At 53.8% G+C, this 23,784-nt stretch overlaps 1 protein-coding gene across 2 annotated transcripts in view; it reads right to left on the reverse strand.

Annotated features, from left to right (window-relative positions):
- The window catches only part of BCAR3 (BCAR3 adaptor protein, NSP family member), a 128,754-nt gene that overhangs the window by 43,051 nt on the left and 61,919 nt on the right, over nt 1-23,784 (reverse strand). Inside the window, exon 1 of one of the 2 annotated variants that reach the window (XM_004619936.2) lies at nt 13,943-14,386. The exons of the other annotated variant lie outside the window; for it this stretch is intronic. Within the exon in view, the coding sequence (XP_004619993.2) occupies nt 13,943-14,026 (84 nt within the window). The 5' untranslated portion in view covers nt 14,027-14,386. Of the gene's footprint in view, nt 1-13,942; nt 14,387-23,784 lie in introns of those variants that run through there. 2 annotated transcript variants of the gene reach the window in all.

The following is a 23,784-nucleotide window of genomic DNA, read 5'->3' on the forward strand; positions in this document are numbered from 1 at the left end:
TTCATTCTGCTTGTTTTGGTCCGCCAACAGCCACACCGTTAGCTCCATCTGTGCAGGGCAGAGATGTCCACCTGTAAGCGCTGACTTGGCCACCTTGGCATGAACAAGACTGATACATCCATGCCCACAGGCAGCGGCGAGGGAACTCAGGGCCTTCAGTGATGTGAACAAGGCTGACAGTCTGGACGGAGACCAGCTGTCTTTGGATGTTCCTTGTAGGTTTCTTGTTGGAGTTTTTTTTTTTTTTCTGCTTTTTGGGTCACACCCGGCGAGGCACAGGAGTTATTACTAGCTCATGCACTCAGGAATTACTCCTGGCGGTGCTCAGGGGACCATATAGGATGCTGGGAATCGGACCCGGGTCGGCTGCATGCAAGGCAAACGCCCTATCTGATGTGCTATCGCTCCAGCCCCTCTTGTTGAAGTTTTTGAAAAAACTAGATGTTCTTGTCATTCATTCTATGTTCAAGCCTGACAACTCACTTGAAATTAAAGAATGAAAAGGAGGAGGGGCAGGCGTGCAATGAAAGATGAGGAGGGTGAGGAGAAGAGCAAAGGGGAGAGGAGAGATTGTGGGGAGGAAGGAGAGAGGGAGGGAAGAAGGGGGAAAGGGGCGGGGGAAGGGGAGGGAGGAGAGAGCGGGAGGAAGATTCTGTCCCAATGCAGAGCTGAGGTCACTGCACCCAGAAGGCCAAGAGGCTCTTACACAAAAGCTTCCTTTCTTCTGCCTTGGACGGGCTCAGGCAACGGGAGGGAGGTCAGAATAGGCCAGACTGCTCTTCAAATTGTATCCAACAACTCACTTTCTTCTCTCCAGAAATTTCATCCAGAAATGATGATGGCAAACACAGAGATCCGCCTGACAAATTCTGGACCATCTGGTAACGCTGACCCCATTTCTGAGTGAAGCCCTTGTCTTCTGGTGGGCTCGGGAGGGGGAGCCCCAAGGCCCCAAAGCACTGTGCTGTCAACCCCCGCCAGGCGCCCCAAAAACAGACTCTCCTCTCACACTTGCAGACTCACCGCAGCCCATGTCCTCACAGTAGAAATGCTGTGACTCTGAGAAACCGAGCTCCCTCTGGAAACAACAGGGACATCTCGGATCCTCTGGCAAGGAAATCTGCCTGACAGATTCCTTGCGAATGTCAGAAACTCGACCTCTTGGAATCCTTGTTCTGGGCTGCATTTCAAGCCCTGGGCCTGTTTATGACTGAATCTGAGTCCATCAAGGCCAGTTCAAGATCCTGCTGGTATTTTTACCCTTGTGAGGCTGCACAAGGGGATTACGAAGCCACATCATGAATAAAACCCTGTTCCTTCTGCTATTCTTACCCTGGCCCACAGGATGAGAGAGGAAAACCCAGTTGTCCATGGCAAAGGACAGTTCAAGCCCTCAACTGGAGGATGGAAGGAAAGGGATGGGATTCACACCTCCTGAAGCCTGGTGATGAGTAGTTCTAAAAAAGTAACATTACTTTTTTAAAAATTCAATTTTATTTTAGACACCATAGTTTACAATACTGGTTGCTGTTGTTATTGTTGTTTTTCCTTTTTGGGTCACACCCAGCGATACACAGAGGTTACTACTGGCTCTGCACTCAGGAATTACTCCTGGTAGGGCTCAGGGGACCATATGGGATGCTGAGAATCGAACCCGGGTTAGCCGGATGCAAGGCAAACACCCTACCCGCTGTGCTATCGCTCCAGCCCCTGAAATACTGTTAATGGCAGGGTTTCCTGCATAAACATTTCAGAGTCCACTTTCCTCTACCATTGTCCCAGTGGTCCCCACCTGCTTTGGTCCCCCACCCCCACCACCCACGCACTGCGGTAAGCATCCAACTGAAGACCAGTTCTCATGACTTATCATCAGGGAAATGCAAATCAAACCAATAATGAAATATCATCCCACACTAGTGAGACTGACACACATCACAAAGAACAGAAATAATCAGAGCTGGTGTGGAGATGGGGGAAAATGAACCCCCAATCACTGCTGCTGGGAATATTGACCAGTCCAACCTTTTTGGAAAACCAATATGGACACTTCTCAAAGGGCTAGGAATTGAGTTCCTATAGAGTCCAGAAATTCCAATTCTTGTTCCCAAGGGCACAAAAGCTCTTTATGTGGCACTTTAATAAAGATGCTGGCTGGCTTTTGCTCTTGCCTAAGAAACATTTTGGTATAATCCAAAAATATATGGAAAAGACTTAAAATTACAAATTCATGTTGGGGGTGGGGGTGGGGTGGGGGGTGTTCAGTTAGACAACATTTTCTTTTGCTAGAAGACTGTGATTCAGATTTTACTTAAAAATGAACTTTTTGGGGCCAGAGTGATAGTGTAGCAGGTAGATATTTGTCTTGTACACAGCCGATCTGGGTTTGATCCCTGGCATCCCATATGGTCCCCGGAGCACTGCCAGTTGTAGCCCCTGAGCATTGCTGGCTATGAACAAAACAAAACAAAACAAAAAACCTTTGTAAAATAAAAGCCCAAGGAGGGGTAACTGTACAGCAGGTAGGGCATTTGCCTTGTACGTGGTTGACCTGGGTTTGATTCTTGTCATCCCATATGGTCCCTTGAGCATTACCAGGAGTGATCCTTTGATCACAGAACCTTGAGCATGACCAGATGTGCTCTCCTCAAAAAAAAAAATAAGATTCAATTGATTCTTTTTCCAGATTCAATTGCTATGCATCAGAAAACAGTCATGGCAGTGTGTAGGCAACTGGATACCTCAGCCCAGCCCAGCCCTATGGTTGGGGACGCAGTGGCCTGGCCAGGATTCCAGATGGTACAACACCACCATGACCCTGTGTCTAAGAAGGTGTCCTTCACATGGCTACTGAGTCCATGATGACAAGGCTGCCTGGCAGGTGACAAGTGAGTGAGCTGGGGCAAGTGTGCCCTGTTCTGACTCCACAGAGGCGCTCCAAGGAGCCCGGCAGGGAGAAGCCCTAAGCCAGGGTGTTCCTCTTCATCTTTAAACATGGGGAGCTTGGGTCTTGCTGGGCCCCCTCACTCTGGGTCAGCTCTTTTCTTTTTTCTTTTCTTTTTGGGTCACACTGAGCGATACACAGGGTTGCTCCTGGCTCTGCACTCAGGAATTAATCCCAGCTGTGCTCAGGGGACCATATGGGATGCTGGGGATTGAACCCAAGTTGGCCGTGTGCAAGGCAAATGCCCTACCCGCTGTGCTATCGCCCCAGCCTCTGGGTCACCTCCTTTTGGTCCTGGTCTGAAAACATGCAGAAGCTGCCTCTGTGGAGGCTTTCAGGCCCAAAAGGGCTCAACTTGGTGCTCAACATTCCACAGAAACACCGCGAGGACGAGCTTTCAGGCAAGAGCTGGGGAGGGACTGCACACTATTGCCTTCAACTCAACTCAGAGACTTTGCCTGGACAGCGGTGGAGGCCTGAGAGGGGATGCTTGCTGGAGAGGAAACCTCTGACGAGGGCATGGAGCAGGGTGCCATGCGCCCCTCAGGCCTGCAAGTCTCTGCTTCATCCTGTCTGAGCTTCGCCTGGGCTTCTGGCTTCTTCTGAGAATGGAGTCAGTAGCAAGGGGTTTCAGGAAAGAGCCGTGAGCTGCCACATTCCAGAGCACCTCAATTAATCTGATGTCAATGTTTCATTCGACAGTGTACATGGATCGTTCCCAAATCCTAGAAAGAATCTCATCTGCCAAATTTCTGCAGATCAGTTTTGATGCTGATTTGCTGTCATATGACAAGACCGGAGACTCGGTCAGCACAGCAGGTAGGGCGCCTGCCTTGCACGTGGTCGAACAAAGTTCGATTCCTCCGTCCCTCTTAGAGAGCCCAGCAAGCTACCAAGAGTATCTCGCCCACACAGCAGAGCCTGGCAAGCTACCCGTGGCGTATTCGATATGCCAAAAACAGTGACAACAAGTCTCACAACGGAGACGTTACTGGTGCCTGCTCGAGTAAATCGATGAGCAATGGCATGACAGTGATACAGTGATGACAAGACTTGTGTGATTTATCGCATTTCCCACCACCTTCTCACTCCAGTGCTATTAAAAGCTGATTTTCAAATTCCTGTTAAGATGCTTCAGTTTCCTGCTCTTTGTGATTGGCTTATTCATAGGCAAGTGATGATACAGGCCCTGTGGAGATAGGAAAGTACCACCAACGCCCCTCGCCTGCCCCCCCTCTCCAGAGCCCCAGCCCATGAGATTCCTTGTGCTCATTATCCAGCCTTATCAAATGTTATCAAGAGACTGGAAGCCATGAATAAGAATTATGAAGAGGCTATCTGTGGAATTCCTTGCTTATCGTGGTTCTGAGAAATTCCCATTAAAATTCTGCTTGCTCTCTGTGTGTAAATGAAACAGACTGATTTAATTTTAATTTGTGCAGACTGCAGTCTTGGAACTTCACCCTCCTCCCTCTAAGGGGAAGCAGTAACTTAATCCTCCAAGCCAAATTACATTAGAATCATTCTGATCAGGGCCCTTTGATGTTAAAACTTCTGTTGCTTTTTATCCCCATTCCTTCTCCCAGCAAGCTCTCCTCCACATCTCCCCAGCCAGCCCGATCCTGAAGAGATGGCTTTTGAGGCTCAGTTTTGTTTTGATGCAACACCGAGGGACTGAAAATTATTTTTCACTGAAGGAGACAGATTTGGGTCTGAAATCTGCAGGAGGAATACTAAATTTGACAGACTTTGCAGCATACCCGACAGGCGGAGATACATTTCTCTCCTTCCCAAAGGTTCCCCACACGTGGAAGAAATTGCTCAACATTCGTGAAACTATAATAGTCCTTATGCCTCCTCAGCCAGTGCACAGCCTGTCAAGTCTCCTCTGGACAGAGCGTTATTCACACGGGGCTCAGCTCTATGGGGGTCTCACCGCTCTCTGCTAAGAAACACCTGGACCTCGGTGAGATTTTCAGTAGGCTGCTTGTTGACATCTTGCCCCGCTGAAAGCTGCCTCGGGTTCCATTCCCTCCAGATCAAATTTAGATGATGACTTCCTGGAGCAGCCAGCAGCCAAAGCACTCCCACAGGGCAGTCCTGTATGTATCCTGATTCTCCCAGCGAGATGGGCACATTTAAGAGCAAGGCCGGAGACACGGGATGTACTTAATCATTTATTGAGCCAGGGAAATGAAGGGCTTCAAACAAGAGCTAAGTACGAGCTGGTCCCTCTCTCACCCCTACTGGCTCCCTTTTAACCATGTCCTCCACTGACTTCTGATAACATTTCTCTCACACACTGGGTTGAAACACAGGCTAAAGAAGATGATGCAAGTGAATTATTAATTGCTGGTTCTGGCAGGAGTATTCCAGACGGTGAGAGCCGTGCGGTGTGCCGGCCAGACGAGCACAGTTCAGAAGGAGTTCCATTGTGGTGCTGGAGCATCAGTTCAGCAGGTCTGAGCATTAAGTACCAGGGCATGGGGCATCCGACCTCAGCAGCCAGCTAAGATGTGGGTCTAGGAAAAGGGAATTAGGAGATGCTGGCTCTCAAGGCAGACCCAGGTTTAATCTCCAGGACCCCATTAGGTCCCCCAAGACCACCAAGGGTGATTCTTGACTGAAGAGTCAGAAGTAAGCCCTGAACATCCATCGGTGTGGCCTCAAAACAAAAACAAGCAAAAAACCCCCCAGAAATCTTCACCACTGGTGACTGCATCGAGTTAACTTAATATCTTATTCAAGTGACAAACCCGGCAAGCTACCGAGAGTATCCTGCCCCCATGGCAGAGCCTGGCAAGCTCCCCGTGGCGTATTCAATATGCCAAAACCAGTAACAAGTCTCACAGTGGAGACATTACTGGTGTCTGCTCAACCAAATCGATGAGCAATGGGATGACAGTGACAGACAGAGACAATTCAAGTGATGAACAATCTGAACTACAGCCGTTCGCCCAAACAGAAGCCTCATGGCTCTGGAATAAGAATATTTGTAAACCAGGGGCTGTAGCAATAGCACAGCGGGTAGGACGTTTGCCGACCCGGGTTCAATTCCTAGCATCCCATATGGTCCCCTGAGCACTGCCAGGGGTAATTCCTGAGTACATGAGCCAGGAGTAACCCCTGTGCATTGCCGGATGTGACTCAAAAAGAAAAAAATAAAAAGAATATTTGTTAACCAAAACTAACTTAATTGAGGAGGTAGGACTTTCTTTAGTGACGTAGCCTGTAGGTGGTCCTGGGAGGGGGGGCGTTCCCGGCGCACCTTCCGCCCAGAGATGAACCGGGAGCCGCGGCACGAGAAGCAGACCCTCCGCGCCTCTAGACTGTGATCCTGAGGTCTCCTAACCCATTCTGGCACCAGAGCGGATGCTTGCAGCCATCCATTTTTACTGTGAACTGAGCTAAAATATTAGAAACCCAAAACCACGCGGCGGCTATCGCGGCCGCGCGGACTCAAAGTCTTCACTCTTAGCAACAAAGAGAAATTATTAGATGATGCCTATTCAGCAGGCCTGATTGTTGGGGAAAATTTCCAATCAATAATAGTGAGTTCTGTATGGAAATATGGAATGTACTCTATATATAGAGAATAATGGGAATATTATTAGCTACTTAGATGGGGGGTGGAGTGGGAGGGGGTGTATTGGGGTTCTTGGTGGTGGAACGGGTGCACTGGTGAAGGGATGGTGGTTTAATCAGTATTTGACTGTGACTCAAACCTGAAAGCTTTGTTTTTTTTTTTCTTTTTTTCACGGTGGTTCAAGAAAATATTTCTTAAAAAAAAAACTAACTTAATTGAAAGTCTTTTTTTTTTCCAAAAAAATTGTCTTTTTTTCTACTACTTCACCTTGAATGAATAAAATGCCTATGAGTAAACAAAATATATCACGTCAGAAGGATTCAATGACTTGTGATGAGAGGCAAAAATAAGATATGCCAAACTCATGGGGGTCTTTGATTGGTGGGGTGTGGAGTAAATAACTTCCCAAATTCTCTCTCTCCACAACTGGACTGTGACTAGACACTGTTTTAGAGACAGCCTGGGGTCCAGTGCATCACCCGTCAGGGCAGGCCAGCTCTATAGCAGTTCCTCAGTGAAACCAGAGGAGGCATCTCAAGATGGGCTCTGGCCAAACATCAACTCCTCCACCATAACCTACAATTCTGTCACTTTAAAAGTATATTTTTCCGGGGGGCTGGAGCAATAGCACAGCGGGTAGGGTGTTTGCCTTGCACGCGGCTGACCCGGGTTCAAATCCCAGCATCCCACATGGTCCCCCGAGCACCGCCAGGAGTAACCCCTGTGCATTGCCAGGTGTGACCCAAACACAAAACAAAAAAGTATATTTTTCCCAGGAGCTCAACAAACACAGAGATACAGACAGACACAGAGCCACACAGAAACACACACACACAACATGGGTGTCCTGGTCAGAAACAAGGAACCAATGGCTGGACTTAGAAAGAAAAGTCATTCAAGGCCATCAGACAACTCAAATCCACACAAAATCCTCGAGTCAAAGATGTAGGAAGATATTTGATTTGAAATTTTTCTTAAAATTTTTGTTCTTTTGCTCAGATTTATGGAGCAAGGGATTGCATGAAATCTAGAATCCAGGTCTTTCTTCCAGCAAAATAAAAAAAAGGGAAACATTTCGTTTGTATAGAAAACACTTCAGCGAAGCAGGAGGGCTGTGCACAAGTACCCGGGAACTGGGGCTGCTTTTATCCCAAGATGCAAAGTCAAATGTTCTGGGTTCAACTCCCTTGAGAAACAAATCCAGAATCCCTCTGCCTCATTTCTAGGTCTCTATTCATACTAGCCAGGGTGGCCCCAACCTAGACATGCACACAACACGGAAGGGAATAACCTCACACCTGTGGGGCCCCACCCCCATTCTCTATGCAGGCACAGAGATCTGGACTCGGAGGAGGAGGGACCCTCCAGCAATCAGATCTGTTCATAGGTGGGGCTCCACTGCATCAAAGGCACAATGCACCCCCGCCCCATCTCAGTAAATGTCAAACATTAAGGCCACGGAGGATGTCCCGGGAAGACTGAGGGCAGGGTGGCCAGCCAGGAAGCCAGTAAAGAGCCCCCGCAGGAGTGGATGAGGCCTGCCTTAGTGGCAGTGCTGGCAGCAGAGAAAGGAAGAAAGGGGCAGGGACGGAAATAATCAGGAGTACGAACTGCAAGAGGACTATGCTATTAACTCCCAGTCTGGGAGCACGGTTGGGGAGAGGGAATCAGGGAGGAGGGTCCCTGGGGCCTGTGGCCTCGGCTGGTGTGGCTCCCGGGTTACAGGAGCCCGGTGCTCCGTGGGAGGCCGGGCTGGACACTTGGAGTACAAGTGCTCCACGTACCAGGGCATCTGTTCTCAGCAGCCAGGGAAGGCTTGATTTTAGGAAAAGGGGGGTGGGAGATGCTGCTTCTCAAGGGACCAGGCTAGAAAGGGAAATGGGAGGAAGGGAAGCCTCTGAGTCTACCTGGGTTCCTATTAACAAAAGCACCAGACATGGAAGCCTACCGTGTCCCCACATGTGGCGGGGACAGGGCTGTGGGTGCATAGTGAGCAGGACGGTGGCGTCAGTGATCCCTCAAAGCCAGTCTCACAGAGAAAAGGCAGCCCAGCGGCTCTCAGGGCCGGAGACAGATTCCACCCTGGGAGCTGTGGATGAGCTGTGAGTGCCCTCGAGGACAGAGTCCCCCCACCCCCCACCCATAGACAGAGACCCGCGCTGCGCTCCCCTCCTCTCACTCCCTACCTGGGCACCCACTGTCCTGGGGCTGCCCCAACTGGCCAGCGCTGTCTGAGTGACAGGCAGAGCCCAGGTCCTCCTGCCCCAGCCCCTCGCATGGTGGTGTGACCAGGCTCTATGGCCTGAGCACCCCCAACTCTGCCCTGTCTCCCCCCCGAATCTAGCAGGGGCCCTTCTCTCTGCAGTCGCCAGAGGCCCAGATCCACTAACAGAATGTTCCCAGGATCCCAGCCTCCTTTCTGCTTCCCATCCGCGTCTCTCCAACAACAACAAGGCCTTGGCCAGGCTCCAAGCACAGGGTCAGTGGGGTGGGGGGTAGGGGTGGGCTGGGTTGGGACACAGCGCCCTCCCCGCCCCCCCCACCCCCCCGCCCCTCAGCAGGCAAATCCCTCCTGGGATGCTGAAACCAAATCTACCAGGCACCCAGATGCCAGTGGAATGCATTTAAGGCTCCCCCAAACCCCTGCTTTTTATCGGGCGAGCAGAGAGAGGCGGGGGGGGCAGGGCAGAAAGAGAGGAGGCTCTGGGAGGGACCGTTCCTGAGAGGCTCCTCAACCAGCTCTGCGGGCCTGGGCACCTACCCTATGGCAGAGGAGCCTGACTGGGGGGCGTCCCACTGTCCAAGGTGGCCTCACCGTAGTGGGAGCCCAGACGAGCTCCGGGAAGACAAGCAGGACTCTGCTCCCCCTTGATCGCCATCACAGAGAAAGGCAGTGAGCTCCCCCTGAAAACAAATTCCAGCCCAATGCTCAGGATCAGGGGGCTGGGGCCCCACAGGCAGGAATACGCACCCAGGGGATTTCTTTTCCAGGGGCGGGGGGATGATTTCCAGCACAGGGAACCCTGATGGCACCAGCACATGGCTTCTCCCTCTGGAAAACACGTCATGGGTGCAGACAGGAAGACCGGAAAACCCACTGCCTCAGGGCCTGAGAGAGAGCACCGGGGTCACAGCGTGGGCTTTGCACAGGGCCTCCCTGCACTCCCAGGGGAACAGAGCCCAGGTAGCACTGCCTTGCTAGTCTCTGCGTTGGACCCAAAGCCCTGATTGCTGAGAACTACCAGGTGGGGACTCCAGGCCTCCCGAGTACCAGCCAGGAGGCTAAAGTATCTATGTGGACTCGGATACAGATGTACATGTCCACTGCCTTTTTGTTTTCACTGGCAGTGCTCTGGGATCCTGGTGGGGAGCAGGGACCATATGGGATGCTGGGGATGGAACCCAGGCGGGCTGCCTCCAGGGCCAGCTCCTCACCACCTGAACTATCTCTCCAGCCTCCTCTACCCCCTTCTCACGGACGAGAAAGCTATCCCTGGACAGAGCAACTGGCTAGCCACAGCCGTGGACAGCGACTCCCATCTCTCTGGACTGGCTCGAGAGAGATGCCTCCTCGGGAGAAGCCTCGATTCGGTGGCGGGATGTGGCGCCTTTCCTGCATCCACGCTCAAGTCCCATGGTGGAGGTGTTGGCATGGCAGCGGGGTGTGAGAGGTGGGGGTGCTCCCCTCGCCTGTGGTGCGTCTCTCCTGGCAGCCCCTACCAGCCTGCTCAGCGCTCTCCTTCCTCTTCCGGCCGCACGGGCCCGGCCCGCCTGGCTCTCTGCGTTTGGCTGTCTCACCTGGCCTCCCGCCCTTTCCTAGAGAGCTCTGGCTAACGCTTCCAGACCCACCCAGAGATGTGACCCTCAGGGAGACGCTGCTTCCCTCCCTCCAGCTGTCAGGGCAGCACCCACACTGCTCATCCAGCGTGGCTCGGCAGCAGATCTTCCCACCTGGCCCAAAGCCCCTTCCTCATGGGAGCGTGATCTCTCTCTTGGGCCCAGCCCCCTTCAGAGGCCCCGTCGCAGCAGCTGGCACCTCGGTCAGCGGCTGTGGGTCTGCACGGAGGCAACAGCAGACAGCCCTCGTGGAATTCTACCTTGGGTAGAATCCTGGCGGGTAGGATTCAGTCCCATCTCTTCAGCCTGGACCCGAATGTCTTCTATTATTCGGGGAGGGATGGGGCCTTCCCAGTGGTACTAGGAGGCCTGAGGGCTGGTCCTGGAGATACTCGGTCCTGTGGTGCTGGCCTTGACAGTCAGCAGCTTGGACTCAGCCATGCAGCCAGCATTGCTTGAACTCAATGATGCTGAGGGGCACCCAGAGGTGCTCTGGGGACCGTGGGGTGCCATGTGCATGTATGACCCATGTGCCTCCCTTCTGAGCGACCTCCTTGTCCCCTGTGACTGTCACCACTCAGCGAACCTTCTGTTCTCACAGAGCTCTATCACTGCCGGGTCCTTCCCATCCCCGAGCTCCAGGTCTTGAATGTCTTCCCTGTGCCCCCACCCCTTGACCCACCCAAGCCCGAGTCATGAAGAAGAAATCCGAAAACGGTCACCAACTCTACAAACGCCGGTGCTGGGCCCAGCCTGACGTTTCGCCTGAACGTGGAGGTTCGCACCCCAGACCTGCAGAGCAGCACAGCACCTCACGAGCGCACGCCCTTGGCCCAGGTGCAGCCCTATCAGACGACCCCTGCACAGGTCACTGGGGCACTGGAAAACCTGGTTCCTCTCCAGGGGGCCCCACAAAAACAGTTCTAGGCTGGTTGTTTCTCTGTGCCTCAGTTTCTGCTCTCTGGGGAGGGGGGCTCTGCCACCCCATCTGGGCTCTAGGTCTTGCTTGAAGCCTCCGGTGAAACAGCTCGAGAAACTCAAACATGGCAGAGCGTTTGGCAGATCTAATGGGATGACTGTGATCTGATGTGGGTTCGGCCCTGACGCCCGTTTCTGACTCACTTGCTCACCTCCTCTCGCAGGGGGGCCACTGCACCCGACCCTCAGGGACTCTCAACCCTGTCCAAGTGTCTCCATTCCAAAGTCCCATCTATGGGGCACAAGCAGGACATCCCTCCCCACCACGGGACCATCACCCAGTGACGCTCTGAGAAATGTCTGCCGAGTAGGAACCACATCTGGGGGTGGGGAAGTCACGGCCCTCCACGGGGCTGAAACATCTCAGCTCTGGCCCTGACTCCCTGAGGGCCAGCGACAGCAGGGCACCCCAATGTCCTTTCTAGCCCTGTCCTCCCTGCATTTCCCTCTTGGGCCTTTGTTCTGGCACCATAGCTGGCAGTGCTCAAGAACCACTCCAGGCAGGTCTTGGGGGACCAAATACGGTGTCAGGGATCAAACCTAGGTCAGTGGAGTGCAAGGGAGTCACCTGACCCACTGTGGTTTGGCTCTAGGCCCTCCCGGCCTTTTGTTAACAAGCACGCACAGGGCCCCCAACTGCAGTGTAAATGTTGCAAAGCCTCCGCAAAGAAAGCCCTGGCTCCCTGAAAGCCAGTGCGATTGGTCCCCGACGCAGAGAAGAAACTTTTATATTTTTAGTTTTCTTCCCATACAACCAGACACTATTAATAACATTCGACTTTCTCCAGCGATGATATAGATTAGACGGAATGGAAAGTTACCATGGCTACCGGGGTGTTATTTTCGGCATGAGACACTCATGCCAAGGGAAGCAGCATACACGGTCAAGCACTGAGGCTTTATTTCCGCTTTGCTATCAGGCAATCAATCCCGATTCAATTCTGAAGCTCTAATGGCAACGGAAACTAATTATGAGCGGCAGGACCTGAAACCCCTAATTACAGTGGGAGTCGATAAGGCGAGGCCGTGTCATCACTGAGGCAACACTGTGAGGCAGAGAGAGACGCACGGGCTGAGTTTCCTTTTTGGGCAACTGGGCAAAGCAAACGGGGCAATGCCTGCTCTGAAGGACGCGGTGGCAAGCCCGATGCGGGCCTCGGTTTCAGGGTGCAGACGAATCACGCTCTCTCTGTGACTGAGCCCTGAGCTAGCTGCAGGAGGCAGAGGGAGGAGATGGGGCACCCGCCAGTCATCGGCCACCATGCTGATGTGGAGGAGGGTCACCAAGGAGCCCCCAAGTCCCCTGGCTTTTCTGGGCGGCCCCCGGGGGCTGTGGGACCGTCAGAACAGCCTCCCAGGCTCAGACCCGGATATTTATGGGCTGGTATCCTCACATACCAGATGCTGAGCTGCGCTTTCTGAAATAGCAGGCGTTGGCTTGTGGAGGGCCTTCTTTTAGAGAGAAAACCTCCTGCCAATCCCTGGCCGCGCGCAGGGTCCCGTGGGGCCTCCGGTCTATCTTTGACAGCTTGCAACGCGGCTAATGGCATGACTTCATCCTCCGATGTGAAAGCCATCGCCATTTAGGCCAGAAACCACTCGGTCCTCACCTCACCCCCACTGCCGGGCGCAAAAGGGCTCTTAGGCTGAGGGCGTGGGGTGGGGGATACTATGAGCTCCTCCACCGGGAGGAGGGGCACCTCAACCTTCCCAGCAGGGAAGGACCCTACCCCTGCCCCTGCCCCCGTCCATAAGAATTTTTCTCCCACCAGGAGGATACTCTTCGAAGAGAGAGGTCTTTGCTTCGGGCATCACTGGGGAGAAGCAGAGCATCGGATCCCACGGAAGCTTTCGCAAAGGTACCGGGGCCCTCCGGAGAGAGAGCTCGGTCCTCTGGGTGGGAAGAATTCCTCGAGAACTTTCAGACTCCCAGTTCCCCCAAATAAGCGAGATCCCCAGCCATGGTTTTCCCAAGGCGCACAAACCCCATGGACCAGCGAGAGCCTTTGTCTAGTGTGGCCACAGGATGTCCCCTCCAGAACACAGGCCTCAACCACCCGGAATCAGCCACACCAGGCTGGGTCCTTCCAGCAGAATAAACGGTGTATTGACATATGACGCAAACCCGTTGGCGGCCATGTCCTGTGACAAAGGTTAAGAGGATGGAGCAGCTCAGAAAAAAGACCAGCTCCACACTCTGACCCGTGAGGGGCTCACTGCCTGCCGCGTGAGGGCCGACACTGGGTAGTTTCTGCCAGTTAGGGTGAGCCAAGAACGGGGCTGGGACCCCTCACACCCCTCACACTCAGGAGCCAGGCAGGTGTGACAGAGAGGAGGAGGAGGAGGAAGAGGAGGAGAGAGGAGAAAAATAGTTCCAGCTCACTAGGTCACTTTGTTAGAAAATGTCAGCACCCAGGAACTGAAAACAGTACCTCACGCCCAAACACAGACAAGATTCTGCGCCACCCCCACCCCTCCGGGGTAAGCTGCTCAGGGGGCTCACCTAGGCCCCTCCCTCACTACTCACAGCTGCAAACTTTCCCCTTCCGAGAGGGACGCCTTCCCAGGCCTGAAGGGACCTGCGCTCAGACCACACCTACCTTGACGCCCAGGAGCGACTTGCGGCGGTAGAAGCAGCACAGCGCTGCCGAGAGCGCGTGGAAAGCGCTGCATTCCTTAGGCATCCTGCACCGCTGGGCTCCCGGGACCACACACACCTTCTCCGGGCTTCAGGAAAGCGGGCAGCGGGCGGGCGAGGCCCTGGGCAGCGCAGCTGTGCGGGTTCCTGCCGCAGCCGCAGCAGCGGGGGGCCAGGCGGCTCCGTCTGGTCTCCTGGGCCAGGCTGAGACTTTTGCCTCCGCTGAGGCCAGTCCGATGCACTCGCTCAATTCTGGCAGGCTGGTGTCCAGCCTGCCATGCACTCTGTGCCAGAAATGCTCATGTGACCAGGCTTGCTTTCTGATGAAACTCTAACCTCGCTCGCTCGCTTGGGGCTGCCACTGCCCCTTCGATCTGGAGACCCTGCGGAAGCCAGTCTCCCTGGGGCCGGCGCCGCGGGAGGCTCCTAAGAGGCTTTGTGTGGTGGCCAGTCAGCCCGGCCGCAGGGGTCAGGGAAACACATCTCACGCCACCCTGTGATGAGACAGAGGCTCCTTTGATCGAAGGATCTAAAGGTGACCAGGGCGTGACTTTCCCCAGAGGGAGCCCGGAGCGGGGAGGGTCCCTGCCCCATCCTCCCCTCCTCCAGCCTCTGCACTGTTTGTTTTTAATTATGATGATGCCCCAGCTTGCTGGCTCAGCCATCACTCCTGGCAGAGCAACATTGCCTTTCGCTGTTTAATTAGCGAGTCTGCCAGCAAACACCCTGCGCTCACGAGGCGCCCTCCCACCTGGCCACCGGACGGAGATCAACTTTTCTTTTTCCTTCCCATGCTCGGGGTCACGGGGCAGGGAAGCAAAGACACAGGCCGGGGAGTTTCTCAAAGAGCGGAGCACAGACTCCACACGGTAGAGCCCTGGGTTCTACCCCCCGCACCACATGCTCCACCAGCATCCACGGAAGTGACACCTTCCTCCCCTCCCAGCACTTCTGGGCGTGGTCCCTCAGCCAAAAAATACAAGATGAGAAGGAAGCGAAGATAGACAGACTGGCTTGAGGCTGGCAGTTATTTGTTCTGAGGCCACTCCTGGCTCTGCACTCAGGATTGAGGCCACTCCTGGCTTTGCACTCAGGAATCACTCCTAGTGGGGCCCAGGGGATCATATGCGGGTGCCGGGGCTAGAACCCAGAGATCTAGCTTGCCCTGCCTACCACGCGATGGCTCTGGGCCCAAGGCTGACAGTTTAGAGGGTCTGACAACCCCGCCTTGAGGAGAAGCCTCCTTGCTTCTTGGAGCACTGACTGGACTAAGGTAGAATCTTCAGAACATTCTGCTCTGAGAAGGCCCCGGTCTGGCCTGGACAGTCCTGGGCAGCAGCAGGGTCCCCAGCTCCCCTCCCCCCTCACAGCGCTGACCATCACACCTGATGAGGCTTCTTTGCTATTTCCTCTCCCCAGTGTTCCTCAGCGGTGCACGCCAAGGTGCCCCCTCCCCGCCCCCACAAACAGGCCCAAGTGTCCTGCAAAAAAATGAAGCTGGCCCAAAGAAATCAGGATTTAAACTGAACATCGGAAACCAGACAACCTCTGGTTAGGGATGGTTGGGAATGTCAAGAGTGTTCCCTCACCCTAAAGGATAGCATTGTAGCACTGTAGCACTGTTGGCCCATTCTGTTGCTCACCGATTTGCTCAAGTGGGCACCAATAATGTCTCCATTGTGAGACTTATTGTTACTGTTTTTGGCATATCGAATATGCCACGGGTAGCCTGCCAGGCTCTGCTGTGCAGGCAGGATACTCTTGGTAGCTTGTGGGGCTCTCCGAGAGAGACAAAGGAATCGAACCTGGGTCGGCTTCATGCAAGGCAAACGCCCTACCCACTGTGCTATCGATCCAGTCCTAAAGGATACGGGGCCGGAAACCTGCCTGAGAAATCTTTTACTGGGCAAGTGCGCCTCAGGGGGCACCTTGAAGAGACTCACTGGTCCCCCAAGAGCCCACCGGCCTAAACATGTGCTTCCCCGCTCTCCTTCTCTAAAATTTCTTCTTGTGACAGCGCGAAAAACACAGCTGCTTTGAGGACATGAGCCCACCATCTTCCAACCTGCCAGTATCTGGCCAATGATGCTCTCTCTTGACCTGTTACTTGCTCCTCAGCAGGGGAACCTCCTCGGTCACAAAACTACTATATACAGACATTCTACCAGGCCTAAAACCAGACCCTTGTCTTCCTCTCTTTGAACCTCCTCCCCACACTGAGCTGGTAAAGTTGATTTCCTGCTAAGAAAAGTCCCTCTTTTTTGTTCAGTTGCTCCGTGCTAAGAGGGCAGGTAAGAGGAGAGGAGAGGAGAAAGGAAGGGAGGAAAGAGAGGGGAGGAGAGAAAGGGGAGAGGAGAGAGGTGAGGGAGACGGGAAGGGAACGGGGTGTCATACCTCTTCTGCCCAACTGTCTGCCCCGCGCCCTTCCTGGCTCGTTCCTTCCTTGCCCCTCTCCACCCCGCCAAGACACAGCGAGGGGAACTCTCAGCCGAGGCAGTTAAGCCACTTCCCCACAGCCTTGGGCCCCGTCAAGAGCCTCCAATCACCTTCAGCAGAAGGTAATTGCTTCTCTTCTTTCATTCCACAGAGTGGGTCCTCAACAGTTCTATTTTTGACCCAACCCAGGTTTCTGCCTGTAGCTCTTCCTCTCCTGCCATGCCCCACAGTCACTCTCTGCAGCTCTGGCCACTTCAGAGAGGAAGGAATCCTGAAGTCTCACACAGGCAGCAACTTGCACTGGGGAATAGAAAGAAGCTATTTTGCCCAGAGAGGAAGGACACCTCCAGCGCAGGCCTGAGCAAGGGATGAAGATGAGGTCAGTGCCGAGCCCACAGCTGGCCTCGGCCTTGGATGTCTTCAACGCCAGGCAGGCAGATTTTGTGCTTGGATACACTCTGTGGAGAAGCTGCCTCCTGGAAGGGGCCTGAGCAACCTCGCAAGCACAGGAAAATGGGGACGAGCTAAAAGGGGCCATAGTGCCGTGAGGGTGAGGGCCATCAGCAGCAAGAGTCACTTCCTTGGTGCTCCTCAACTCACATTCTCCCATCCCCCAGTCCTGGTGGCACTGGGAAATGCCAGGACTGAGAAGTCCCCCAAGACGCCTTAGCCAACCAAACCTGGTAGGTCTCAAGGGGAGTGCAAGAGAGCCAGTGGTGGGTCAATACTGCCTTCCCAGGCCCCCATTTAAAAAAAAAATTTTTTTTAACTAAAAAAAAATTTTAATGTGAGGTACAGTTACAGACTTACAAACTTTCGTGCTTATGTTTCAGTCATACAATGATCGAGTGCCCATCCCTCCACCAGTGCCCATTCTCCACCACCAAAGTTCCCAGTATCCCTCCCACCATCCCATTCCATCCCATCCCCTCCCCCCACCCTACCCCGCCTCTGTGGCAGGTGCATTCCCTTTTACTCTCTCTCTCCCTTTGGGTGTTGTGGTTTGCAATACATGCATTAAGTGGCCATCATGTTCAGTCTATAGTCTACCTTCAGCACACATCCCCCATCCCAAACGAGCCTTCTCAGCACCCTTTACTTGGTGGTCCCTTCTCTAACTGAGCTGCCTTTTCCCCTAGCAAGTAGGGCCGGCTTCCAAGCCGTGGAGCAGACCTCCTGGTCCTTCTCTCTACTATCCTTGAGTGATAGTCTCCCATTCTTCCCAGGTCCCCTTACGAAATCCCCATACGCTCTAATGGAGAAAGGATCATCATCTCTGGTAGGGGGCCCAAAGGGGCATCTGTGTGTGACTCAAGATCTGTGTGGGAAGGACATACCCATAAACAACAGTCACCAGGTTAGGGATCCACTGTTTCACCTGTTTCTCCGTTGCTGCCCAGAAAGCAAGAAGAAGGACCACACCCTGCCTGAAAAGTGTTAGGAAGCAGCTCCCTCAGCCTGTGCACACAAATTCAGTGAGGTTAGGAGTTGGGGGGGGCTTTGGATTCTAAGGCCCGACCCCCAAAATGCAAATATGAAGTACAGTCTAGAAGAAAAAAGAGGCAGAGAGCACAGATGAGTGAGCCACACAGAAGTAGGCAAGCAAGTGTTCCAGCAAAACTAGGACACTGGGGACGGTGCCATCAGCACGATCCCTGCAAGATCCTGCCCCTGTTTACTCCCAATACCTGAGCCTCTGGCGGGACAGGATTAAAGAGCGGCTAATCTTATTAGGTAACTTTCCTAAGCACTGCTTTTTTCTCCTCCTTCCCTCTAAATATTTTCTGAAGCAGCACTTAAGAGGTTTCAATGTATTTTCTCCTGAAATGGCCAAGGAGAAATGAGTTATTATTGCAACTGAAGATGCTAGCGGCATGAATTCACCAAGTGCCCTCGGCCGGATGGCTTTTCTAAGTGTCTCCCATGCACCAGGCTCCCATCCTCTCTCTGCCTCCCGGCAGTGCCCAGACTATTCCAGTCACAGAGGATCAGAACTGCCCAAAGGACCCGAGCTCTGGCCTGCCACTGCAGAACCTGGTGATCTGATCCCATGGAAACATAAACAAGAGTTTTTACCTGCTTATAATTAAAGCCTGTTACTCACACAGCCCTAAGAAAAGGCCGTGACAAGGGGTGGGTGGATGCTGGCGTGATCGGCACGTGACTCTGCACCAGATTTGGATTCAGGGGTTCTAAACCTGACACCCTTCTGCAGAAAGAGTTGGGTGTGGCCAAGGCAAGCCCAAGGGTCAGCCGGGGGTAGGGGCCGAGGGAACCTTCAGCATGCCCCGCTGGCTGTCTGGGAAGCCTGGAGACCAGAAGAAACCCAGGGAAAAAACCACGGGGTCTGCTGGACCTGGAAGGAAACCCCTGTTCCCTTAGGCCAGATGTGCCTCTGCTGTCTGGGAAGGGGTAAAAGCAGCCTGTTGGGATGCAGCCCCCTCCCCCACCACAAGCCCAGCATAATCCTTGCCCTCAAATCCATGTTTTCCCTTGGGCAGCCCCAAAATACTAAATTTGCCTGTTGAGTAACCATGGAAACAGAAGCGGCCTGTCAGCCACCTGCCTCTGCCCCGTGCTTCTTTCTGTTGGAGGCAGGCCTCAGGCTGAGTCCCCAGACGACAGTGCCCCAGCAGGCAAAGTACCAGAGTGCCTGCTCTCCAGGTGAGCGGGGACAGACAGGTGCTCCCCAGGTACGACAAGGCCCTGTTTCAGGTGAGTGAGAAAGTAGTGCTCAGGCCCTTTCCTGCGCGCCCGAGGCCTTCCAGAATCAAGGCACTGGGGCCAGAGCCATAGCACAATAGGCAGGGCGCTTGTCTTGCATGCAGCTGACCCAGGTTCTGGTCGTGCTTCCTGAGCACGCCAGCAGTGATCTGAGTGCAGAGCCAGGAGTAGGTCCTGAGCACTGCCAAGGCATGACCCCAAACCCAAACAAAACAAAAAACCAGACCGAAGTATCAAACCTTCCTTCCTGGGACCAAAGCATCCGGGGTCTTGTCAAACAATCTTAGGAACAGAGACTCTGTCGGGATGGGCAGGGGTGTGGCTAGGGACGGGCCCTCGTCCAGGGTTCCAAGCCCGCCAGGAAGCTCTGGTCGAGGGAGGAACATCATGGGGGTCAAAACAGCTCAACCTCACCGAGACTTTTCAGCAACCCCCCCTACGGGCCCCCCCACAGATCCATCCTTCCTGGAGTTTTGCCTCCACTAAACCCAGTGACTCAGCTCTTGGGAACAAAGGCAACTTTGATGAGCTCGTGAGGAAGGCTGCTGAATCCACTTCTCCTGGGGTCCTCGGAGGCCCTATCCACTGTACTATCTCTCTAGTCCAGCCCTCGGAGGCCAGAATGACCTCTCTGCACTTTGCACGCTTCCCACTGGACTGTCAGCTCCCCTTGTCTTCTGAGCCTCTGTTGTCTTCCTCCTGGGTTTCTGTGTGCGTCTTCTCTGGGAGCAAGGAAGTGTCTCCAGCAGAGCACTGCAGTGAAGGGCGGGGCCAGGGGCTCAACCAGACGATCATCAGGGCCCTGCCCGTCCCCCACTGTCCCTCCCTCCCCACCGCTGCTCTGGGTCACAAACACGTCTGCAAAAATGACATCTTCCTGAAGGTGCCAGGTGGACATTTGCCTGTCCCCAAAGAGAGCCCAGGAAGGAGGCAGGCAGAGGGCGGATTCCGGTCTTCACTGTGCCCGCCCCTCACTAGAAGGCAGGCCTTGGTGAAACTCAGACTCAGCCAGCTCCTCCAATTTCCCTACCAGGACCCACAAAGACCCTGGCTCCCTACTCTCAGAACATACTCAACTGTGGGCTCCCCTTGCAGGCCCTGCCTCCCATAGCTCCCCCTACAGGGCACTAGTCCAACTGCACCCGAGTCCCACCCAGAGGCTCCAGACCTGCAAGAGGAGGGGAACCAGCCCCAACCTGTGCTACTGACCGGCCCAGTCTGTCCTGCCAAGACTCAGGGAATACGGCGGAGGAGCTGAAGGGCTTGGGGGCCATTAAGATTGCTCAGCCTCTCTTCAGCCCGCTGAAACGGCACCACAGCCCAAGCACACACGCTTAGATGTGCTGGGACACTCAGAATTTCTGCTCCATTCTATCGTTTCAGGAGTCATGGGCACCGCAGCATCTGCCCACGTACCCATCGCCAATGACAGAGCTCCGAGGTCCCACTTGCTCAGATGCAGAGGCCTAAGGGAACCTTCCTTCCCCACTGGCCCCACACCAAGCAGGGTACAGAAACAGGCTTCAGCGCGGGTCCTGCCTGGCTGCCTGTTGCCCCCATGTCTGCCTCTTGCCTAGACCTGAACACCACCTCTTAGTGGCTTTTTAGCTCCCTGGGCATTCCGATATCAGCCTTATCTGTGTATGAATTGAGGAGATGGGCGGGGGGTGGTGAGGAGGGAAAATTAGATCTACATCCTGCGATGCTCAGAAACTTTTTCTGGCACTCAGGATCATTCCTGGTGCGGTTATGTGGTGCCAAGGATGAAACCCGGGTGGGCTGCATGCCAGGCACCCTGCCCACTGTACTATCACTCAGGCCCCAAGATACTTTTTCTAGGTGAGAACCATGCCTGGTGGAGCCCCTTGTAGTTTGCACCTGACTGTATCCCCTCCCCCAGCCTGCCTTCCCCCAAACCTCCTCCTCCTCCCTAGTCCCAAAGGCAGGTCCCCCAAGTCACGGTGCTTTCTCCCAGTGCCGCTGGAGCAGGTAGGACCAGCCCCATGCATCCCCGCCCGGAGAGCTGCTCAAAGAAGAAAAACAGAACAGGAGCCTATTAATCCCATCTCTGTTTTCAGGTGAACTCGAGCCACCTGAACAGAATGTTTCAGTGGGAGGATATCCTTTCCTCATGGCCACACACTAGCTGTCCTCTGCGGGACATGCTGGATAATTCTGCATCCTGCCCCAGAGTCCAGAGAATCAGTTCTGACTGAAGCTCGGAGCTGGGGCCCGGCTGTGCTGGCGGCGGTGCTCGGTGGAAGGGAGTCATAAGGTACTGGGCACAGAACTCAGGGGCTCACACGTGCAGGGTATGCGCCCTCTGTGCCAGCACTCTGCCCAGACCAGGAGACCCCATGAGTATCATATGCAGTGAGCACTGTGTGTCAGGACAGGTGAAGGGACTCTGGCTTTTTCCCCAATTCTTGAAGAGTCCTGGGACTTGTTAGTGCCTTAACCTAGTGGACCGCTGCAGGAAGATTTCTGTGGCTCTGGCAGAGGGGAGGAGAGGGAGCACCCACTGCCCCTCACAGACCCAGCCAAGTCAGGGCAGAGCGAGAGAGGCAGTCAGCAAGCCTGGGCCCAGCAGGGCCCTGGGCTCACTTTCCTTCCTGCTACTAGGCGGCCCCTACCACCCGTGAGGTGGGGGCAGCCAGAGCTCAGACTCAGAAGGCCTTGTCCACCACCTACACTGCATCGATGCAGGATTTGGGCTTGGCAAGCTCCCCCCGGCCCCCACCTGGGGGCAGTCACAGGCACCACTGTTCCATTTTCAGGGGCTCTTACCAAGTCCTCAACCACTCAACCCCTATGCTGTCCCCCTCCCCCCAGTTTGGAGCCTCTGCTTCCAGGGTCCGGGGAACACTCACGCTGGGACTCGGGGCATCATCTTCTCACATGTGACATCAGCCCATCCTCAGGGTTAATCATTAAAGCGACAATGAATCAGAAGAGCAGACCCTATCAGAAGTGATAAGGAAGCCTGGATACCACCTGGATACCACCTTATCTTGTGCAAAGCCAAAAGGAGGAATTCAGAATTGTGGTTGGGACAACACCCAGCTCCCTGCAATGGAGGGACTAGATATTCCTGGCAACCCAAACAGCAGGTCTCATTGGAAATCTCCCGTTGGAGGTCCTGGTCCATTCAGAACTGATGGGGAGAGGCAGGGAGGCAGCTAAGCCCCATCTACAGAGGCAGTGCTTAGGGCGAAGGGCCCACTTTCACAGTGTAGGGAGCTGTCAGTAGGTGGGGGCCCATTTCTCTACAGAAAAAGGTACTGCAGGAAGGACCTGGCTGGCTATCAGTTTCTTATTTTCTAAAGCACATCCAGAAGATGAACACCGATACCCCTGGTCGTGCCAAGGTTAGTGCAATGCCTGGTCTTTCAGTGGGTATCCAGTGGAAGGAAAAGTCATGGTGGAGGAATAATAGTTCCTGGGCTCTCCTGTACCATCTTCTAGGGACTCAGCCCAAGGGCAAAACTACCTTTGCTTAGAGATGCTGGAGTTTCTGAAAGGCTCAACTATAAATCACAGGAAGACGCAAAGCACCTCAGACTCCACCTCCACTTTTAATGTCTCTGAAACTGCAGCGGATCTGACTATTATGCTGGAAGTGGGCAGCCAACACATATATAAACCAGAAGGGAAAATATATCTGAGAGGGATGAGTGCACAGAGAAAATATCTCTGCAAAAGCTAGCTCTCATACACCAACATTTTACAACTGCACCCTAGGCAGATGGATATAATTAGAAATGATGATTATTTCTAATACACTTCTGATTCTGGAAATTTAGAGGGAAAAAAATGTACATGGATGAAAGAGATGATTGCATTCAGAAGCTTGCACAGATACCCCGGAGCATGCACACTCAATGGTGTAGTGGATGTATGAGCCAGTAGTAACTCGGGGGTGTGACCTCCCAATGAGGCCAACCAGAGTTCTCTGGGATTTTTCAAATGCGAGCAGAGTGGGAGATGCCCGTCCCATCCTGGGCCATACACACCATGATTCTAAGCCCAGAGCAGCCTACAGTCACAGGCCCACCCACACCACAGGGTCAAGCTGCTGTAAGCAAAAGCAGCCAATGTCCTATGAGAAGCAGATGCAAAGGCTGAGAGTCCAACAGGAAGTGGTTCATGCCAGCCCTGCCCTTCCCAAGGGTACGTGTTCTCGCTCACAGAACCAACTTGAGTTTATTGGTTCACCTTATCAGCCTAAGACTAAGCAAAACTTGAAAGGTGGAGATAACATGCTGCGTTGGGTTCTACCAGTTTGTATGCAGAAGATGTGACGCCCCCATATCTGGCAGATGCTGGAAAGAGGCCAACATAAACTGATGGGACATGAAAACATCCTGATAGATGGCCGTGAATAAAGGCATCTTCGTGTTTTAGTGATGGGTGGAAATGACTGGTGTTTTTATAGCCAACCCTGAGAACATCCCAGGAAAGAAGTGCATTGTCTGGAGTCTTAAGGATAAAGCAGACATGACATTGCCTGTAGGGAAAGGGAGATTCACTGAGTCGGAATGTTCTGTGCCACTGTATGTAGGTGTCATTTTGCTCCACACCCAGCACCCTTCCCAGACCAGGGAAGCCACACGTGAGTCCTCAACCTCAGGCGGGCACCAGCAC

Source organism: Sorex araneus, chromosome 5 (assembly GCF_027595985.1).
Source record: "Sorex araneus isolate mSorAra2 chromosome 5, mSorAra2.pri, whole genome shotgun sequence".
NCBI lineage: Eukaryota > Metazoa > Chordata > Mammalia > Eulipotyphla > Soricidae > Sorex > Sorex araneus.